The 7490-nt window shown below is 38.4% G+C and overlaps 1 protein-coding gene across 1 annotated transcript in view; it reads left to right on the forward strand.

Annotated features, from left to right (window-relative positions):
* LOC104621771 (death-associated protein kinase 1-like) overlaps positions 1–7350 on the forward strand; it is a gene marked incomplete at both ends in the record, with an annotated part of 16324 nt that extends 8974 nt beyond the window's left edge. Inside the window, 7 exons of the mRNA XM_010288338.1 lie at positions 2136–2274; positions 4224–4353; positions 4636–4684; positions 4801–4827; positions 5252–5404; positions 5532–5577; positions 7214–7350. Of these exons, the coding sequence (XP_010286640.1) occupies positions 2136–2274; positions 4224–4353; positions 4636–4684; positions 4801–4827; positions 5252–5404; positions 5532–5577; positions 7214–7350 (681 nt within the window). The remainder of the gene's footprint in view (positions 1–2135; positions 2275–4223; positions 4354–4635; positions 4685–4800; positions 4828–5251; positions 5405–5531; positions 5578–7213) is intronic.
* Between the last annotated feature and the right edge of the window lie 140 nt (positions 7351–7490).

The following is a 7490-nucleotide window of genomic DNA, read 5'->3' on the forward strand; positions in this document are numbered from 1 at the left end:
AAAAATGCAAGAAGAAAAAAGAGCAGGTTTATTCCCCCCCAGCCATAGAACATACCCATACCCGTGTGACACTATCACAGCCTGGTTTAGGCTGCAGAGCGGGCGGCACCGCGTTGCAAGTTGGCTTCGCTGCAGACGCGTGCTCCAAGTACTTCTCTTGCATTCCTGACTGCCGATGGCTGCTTCAAGCCTCAGTGGGCGTGCTCACAGTTCGACAGGGCAGGCGATCTGCGTGAAAAGCAGACCAGATACCCGTGTGTTTGGTGCAGTCTTTCAGCCTGTTCCTCAGGCGAGGGTTCGGCTCCGCCGGCTCTCCAAGCTGCCTGGCTGTTAGCCTGGTGCCAAAGCACGCCAAGTGCGTAAAGGGGCTGGGTGTTGCTGTGGCTGCTGCCACGGCTGCCCAACTGGGGAAGGAGCCGCTGTGCGTCTGCCGGCTCCCCGTGGCATGGCACGGCAACGCTGGAACAAGTTCCATGTGATGTGTCAGTCCCAGTAATTGGAAATGAAGAGAAATGTCGGGACTGTGTCACCGCCCAGGTTTCTGTTCATCATCACGAAGTCCCACAGAGGTACAAACCGTAGCCTGAAAACCTTTCGCTATTTTTTCAGTCAGAAGCAAAGAATGAAAGAACATGAATGTGTATCCATTTGTAAGATGCTTCTGAACAGCCTCTGTAAAATAATGAACTGTATTTAATCTTTAGGAATTCTATTTTAATGTCTCTACAACAAAAAAAAAGATTGTTAAAATGACATCTCTTCCTTCCAGTCTATAATTCTCATATTTAATGGCACTTTGTTTCAATAATTGCTTTCATGCAGAAAATATTACAACACAAATAATACCCAAAACAATACTCTCATTATCGTCTAGGCAGCTCAGTGAAAGCTCCAAGAACTCATTAAAACACACTTTTCATGCAATTTGCATTACAATAATGCAGATTAAGTCTCTTGAAAAGTAGACATGATAAAGAAGTCAAATGTATTTCCAGAAATTTGCCGAGACTGTTTAGCTATTGTTATATGTTAATCCCATTATTTTTCATAATCAGAACTTTAAATCATGAACAGATTATTTTTTTCCTTACAGAAAGGCAACATAAATTAGGGTGTACTTTCTGAATATTTTTAATATCAATACAGTGCAAAATATGGGGGTCAACATGACTGTCTTTGCGGTCTCTAAGACTTTTCTAGGTAATAACAGTGCTTTTATGAACAGAATAAACAGTTTGCCGCAGTGGACAGTCATTTCAGTGTATGACCTTAAACTGAAAGGAGACTGGTTGTTTTTTAAGAATAGTTGTAGCTCATGTTTTCTCTTCACTTCACTATCTCTTTTTCTTTTGACAATTATCATCACTCCTGCCAGACTGGTCACTGAACTGAGAAAAGGGTCATCTTCACTTTATTCCTCTCCCTCATATGCAAAAATCAATATGTGCTTATGTAGCCTCCTCACTTCTTACCTCTCTTCTTTCTGCCGGTGCAGCTAAAACACTTGCTGGAAATAGTCTTAAGGGAAGTTGTGGCTTTTCCTTGTAGGAAAGGTGTAGCAATGTTAGAGCACAAATGCAACATACATGCTGAATGTAGTACACTATTTCAAAGAATAGAATATATTTTCAAAGAGTTGAATGCTTTGAGGAGTTTAGAAACTGAACAGTAGGACAGCTACTAGTAACTATTTCAAAGGAAGGTTTACATTTTATATTTTGGGGGGGGGGTTGGAAATCTGATGTTCTACTGGTAGTATGTGCTAATTCATGTTCTATTTTCTAGATGTGCTGTTACGTTAGTATGTTTTGAGTATACTCACTTCACATTTACTCTTTTAAATGTACGTACAGAGAGTAGGTGGGGTTTACTTCATTTAAATTTAGATACAGACAACCATGTTTGGTTTTTTAAAACCTTTTTTTGTTTGGAAATACAACTCTGTTGTATTCTTTTCAGGGGGAGGAGGGATAGTTACTAACTATTTTGGGTAATGAGTAATTTTCATCTTCTTTTTTGGTATTGACAACTTTTAAAGCATCTGGATCCTTTTCGAGACTGGTCTGAGAATAGCTATGCTAAAAGGAACCCACTGATTAAAGCAAGCTCGTCAATAACTGCTTCTGCTCTCCAAGTGTTGCAGGTGGAGAGCTCTTCGACTTCTTAGCTGAGAAAGAATCTCTCACGGAGGAGGAAGCCACAGAATTTCTCAAACAGATACTTAATGGTGTTCAGTATCTCCACTCTCTGCAAATTGCCCACTTTGATCTTAAGGTGTGTTGAGCAGATAAAAACTTCGACAACTGTAAGCAATATCTGTTAAAGTCCTTTGTAACACCAGCCACAAATCTGCCATCATGCAGGTCTTGGCCATAGTTTCGTTTTGCTAGCTTATGTAAGACAGGGGAAAGCTCAGCCATTGAAAAGAAATTACTGAACCATAAATAGTTCCCATCTGTTTTTAATGTAAAATTCTTCATGGAAAATGGCAGCTTCTGATGAAATTAGACCATTCTGAGGAAGCAATCTTGAAATAAAAATTATGATTATTATTTTACAGAATGTGAATGGAATCTGGATGAAACATTCTGAACAGGATGCCATTTTTTCAGCTTTTTTTCCCTTGTTTTATACAGTCTGTGTTCACATGCATATTATTTTTAGGTACCAAATTGAAACAGTACAGAGTTACATACAAAGATTCCTGTGGAGCAGACAGAGTAGATGATTTCCTCTTCTTTTTTTTTGCTTTTGGGGCTTTTTTGTTTGTTTTTAGAAAAACTGTTAATTGCATCCTTTTGGTAATGAAAAGAGAGTTTTTGTATCTGAACTCAGTTATTGCTTTTTCAATGCTTCAACTTGAGAATATTTTTCTCTGTAAGCTTTTTTTCAGAGGTAGGCAGCTTGTGGTTTAACCCCAGCTGAAACCAGGACACAGCTGAACATTCCCTGAAGTCTGCAGCTATGTCTGTAGTAGGAAAAGGAGTCATAATTACTATATTGCAGTGCAGTTCTGAAAGGGGTGCTGTGTTCTGGGGATGAAGTAGGGAAGGAGATGGTTTTCAGGGGAAAGCGTACCTTTTGCAGTCTCATCCTCATTACCTACAGTAATATACTTGGTCTTTGTATGACAGTCATCAAGAGAAAAGAATTGTGAATCTAGTAAGAAATAAATTTCTTACAATATGAAATATAAATTTTTGCCAATGTGCTTGTAATGAAACAAAGCATCCTTACACCAGATACCAAGAATATATGAATTAAAGTATGAAGCAAGAATTGAAGTACGCAGAACAGTAAAAATATGCAAAAGAAATGTAAGGAGGGAAGAAAGAAAATTATGTTTGCACATGCCAGCCCCTGTAATTGGGGAAGAGAGGTAAAAGGTGGGTGATGATGAAGAGCTGTCCTTAATGACTCCAGAAGTCCTTAACGATGTGAGAAGGATGGATGTAGCTCCAGGCATGCTTCAGAGCATTACCAGCTTATGGACATGATAGGATATGGAGACTAAGTAGCTGGTTCACTATGCTAGTTAAAGTTGACGGAATGCAGAAGCAGGCTCCTTTTGTGATAATCTTGACATTTTATCTCATCTTTGTTCTGGTTTTGCAAATATTTGTTGTAAAATAATCTAAAGTCATATTTTAAAATATAGCTAGAAAAGACATGAGAAACTGCTCTTTATCCTTTTTTGTGAGTATGTTGAGCCTTAAAATCTGGGAGCTGGACCACTCCTAAAGTTTCTCTTGGAGATCCAAAGGCAACAAGATATACTTCCCTGATTGCTTGTGCAGTGTGAAAGAAACCTCTTTCAGAGAGTAACGTTAACCGAGCCCAAATAGTAGTTTAATAGGATTTTGTTTCTTGCAACCTCCCACCACTGTTTGAGTGGCCATAGTGCAGGGGCTGTGGTCTTTACTGAAGATAGCATGCTTCACTTAGGGTCGGTCCGCATGAAAACTGCAATTGTATCTACAAGAGGTAAAATCTTGGCCCTGTAGAAATCATAGTACTCTGTCATCAACATGAAATCCTAATTTACTGTAGTTCATTTTTAGCATATGTTAGATCATAAGAAAAGATGGGATTTTTCTGCTGAAGACAATTCAAGGGACTGAAGAAGGTAAAGAGAAGTGTGCAGTGCTAAAGAATGCTGGTATGTGTCAGACATTGTGTACCTATGTATAATCTCTCTCTCTCACCTTTCTTCCTTCTCAAAGCCTGAAAACATAATGTTGTTGGACAGGAATGTACCAAAGCCTCGAATCAAGATTATTGACTTCGGTTTAGCACACAAAATTGACTTTGGAAATGAATTCAAAAATATCTTCGGAACACCAGAGTTTGTTGGTGAGAAAACTGTTGTTTCTTCAAACTATTCTTTCTTAGTCTGTGAAACGGTATATGTGGCTTAGCTTGGTTTGACTGAGTTACAGATTATTCAATTTTTGTGTAATTCATGACATTTAGAAATTTAAACAAGCAATTTGCAGCATTCAGTGCTAACTTAGACTTGCATTAAGGTGTTTTTATCTGTCAGCATCTTAGCTTATTATCTCTGACATATATCGGCTCAGAGTGACATAGATCCGCTCTTTGACTAGATACTGATCTTCCTGCTTTCTCCTTTAGCTCCTGAAATAGTAAACTATGAGCCTCTTGGCCTTGAAGCAGATATGTGGTAAGTTATTAGATCTTACTTGAAGTAAATCTCTCATGATTATTCTTACGTTCTAACCTTTTTTTTTTTCTTTCTCTTCCTCACCTTCATCCCTTCCCCCGCTCCCTTCACTCCAGGAGCATTGGTGTAATAACTTATATTCTGTAAGTACCAAAATCTATGGCTAGTTCTTGCAAATGCTATTTTTTAATTCTGATTCTATCCTCTGGGTTTTTGGTGGTGTCTGTACGGGTCATATCATTTTCATTGCACATGATGATTCAAGTTGAACGATCGTAAAAACAATAGTATAATTATTGAGAGAATGGCCATTTATCAGCATTGAGATAGCATGGGAAGCTGTCTTCAAATCTGTAGGTGATTTTCCCCAGTGGCTTTATCTTAACCAATATTCTCTGAAATTATAGCACAGCTTTTTGCCCTGCTAGATCACATCTTCCAGAAAGTAGGTTTGCAGTCTCAAAGCAGAAAAGAAAAATCCTCACTTCCTGCTGCTAGGTGATTTCAGAGGGTTGAAACAGTGATGTTACAATATGTAATGAGAAGAATGTTCTGTCTTTCTTGCAGTCTAAGTGGTGCATCACCATTTCTTGGAGAAACCAAACAGGAAACATTAGCAAATGTGTCTGCTGTGAATTATGAATTTGAAGAAGAGTTCTTCAGTAATACCAGTGCCCTAGCTAAAGATTTTATACGAAGACTTCTAGTCAAGGATCCAAAGTGAGTTGTTTCTCTTGTGTATGCACTGTTGCAGCCTATGTCTTCAGTATTTCAAATTACATGATATTTTGAGATGTTAGTTTATTTTCTACTCTCTGAAACAGTTCTATCTTCTATTCTATTAAAGGAAGAGAATGACTATTCAAGATAGTTTGCTGCATCCGTGGATCAAGGTTAGCGTGTAATTCATTATCTATTGTCCTGCTTTTAATCATTCTTCATCTCATACGTAGCGTTCACTTTTCAAGTTCCTCAAAAAGGAAAACTGGCATCATTGTTTAATATAATTTACTGCTTTGGAAAGCAGTCTGTATGAAAATTAATATGTGCGGAATGTATCCTTTATGTAAGTTAGCCCACTATTCAGGTTAAAATCATGTTCAGGCAGAGAAGCTAGTCTTCAGGTAGCATTGCACTGACAAAGATAGATTCTCTGAATCCAGTCCGATTTCCTCTCATAGTTTTCATGTTCTAATCTCCTTATTTAGACTGGACAAAAAAGGGTCATCCGTCTTCTGTCCTTCCTCTTCAGACTGAAGAAGGCAGTTGATGTGGGATGACGGTCCACTCCTTTCAGTGTTCCACAGTGTTTGGTTTGGATCAAGCTGTTGTGGTGCCAGTAGGTTGAAAGGGAAAAAATGGGACCTATCATTCTTCTTAATGTGTGTAGTAATACCTGCCGGTTAATTTTTTCAATTCCATATCTCATTCTGATGGTGAGTAGTAAACCTCTTTCAGTGCCATTGATTTCCAAGGTCTTGGGTGTGCACAGTGGATATTTGACCCTATTCCACTTCCCAGAGAACCAGTTAGCAGAATATTTATCCATGCCACAGCCGTTCCATTTACAGTTCAGCATCCTAGGGCAGATGCTTCTACACCAGTATGCCAAGCTACAGATTTGACTGACTTTTTGGTGGCATAATCTTAAAGAGTTGAAATATGTTAAACATATTGAAATAATCTTTTAAACTGCTGAAGTGAGCATTGTCCAAGTTTATCTCTCGCTCTCAGATCACAAGATCTCCATTCCTGCAACAGGATGTTGTTTTGTACCCTGTTATATTCCTTTATATCTTAACTTTCTGGGCATTCTCCCCCCACCCCACTGATTTTATCCTCTTTTCCCCCTTCCCATCTCTACCTTTACCTTCATTTCTCTGTAAAAATTGCTTCAACTGTGAGATCATAAAATGCAAAATTTGGTATACTCCACTGATAACTGGTGCTTAGTATTAGTCTATGAGAAAGTTCAAAGGGTGCAGCCTCAGAGCTTGCTGCACAGGTAGGTGGGATGTCATTTTTCTTTTTTTTTTTCTTTTTTTTTTTTTTTTCTTTTTTTGGGTCCCAGCAGCATCCAGCTGATTACACTGAGACCAGAACAAAGTCTGGCTGCATTTAAAATCAGCCAGGAAATGTTCCCAAAAGACAAGGTTTATCTAGGAGATGCCTCTGTCACAGAGGGAGATGAAGGATAAAGCTGAATGTTCTGTTGGCTTTTTTTGTTTAAAATGAAAAAAGAAATTTTAGTATTGCATGAAATATTCTTAGTTCTAGATTTCCTTTAGGGCATCTTCTCAAGAAATTCCACCTGCATGGCCCACTAGGCCATGTTATGTTAAAATGCTGTTAAAATGATGAGCTTACAATTACTTTATTATTACAGTATGATTACAGTGTTGTTATAACAATGTTAAGTGGAAGTCATCACTGAAGGACAGAGTCTTGCACAAAGGAAGGTGCTTTATCAAAGTTCTGGTTGTAATTGTGGGATATTTTACAACAGCTTTATTTTCCTCTTCTGCATAGCCTAAAGACACCCAGCAAGCACTTAGTAGAAAAGCATCTGCAGTGAATATGGAGAAATTCAAAAAGTTTGCAGCACGACGAAAATGGAAAGTAAGTCATTCAATAAATCTTAAAAATGTTGGTCATATACAGATGCAGTAGGCTTACTCCCTCCAGAGAAACATCAGTGCCTTTAAGAGCGGACAAGAAGGAAGAAGAAACCCATTCCTCTGTCATTTGGAATGAATTAGGTGCTTGAGTATGGTGGTATCACAGAATCACTAAAGTTGGAAAGGAC

The sequence above is a fragment of the Phaethon lepturus genome, unplaced genomic scaffold, assembly GCF_000687285.1.
Source record: "Phaethon lepturus isolate BGI_N335 unplaced genomic scaffold, ASM68728v1 scaffold19590, whole genome shotgun sequence".
Lineage (NCBI taxonomy): Eukaryota > Metazoa > Chordata > Aves > Phaethontiformes > Phaethontidae > Phaethon > Phaethon lepturus.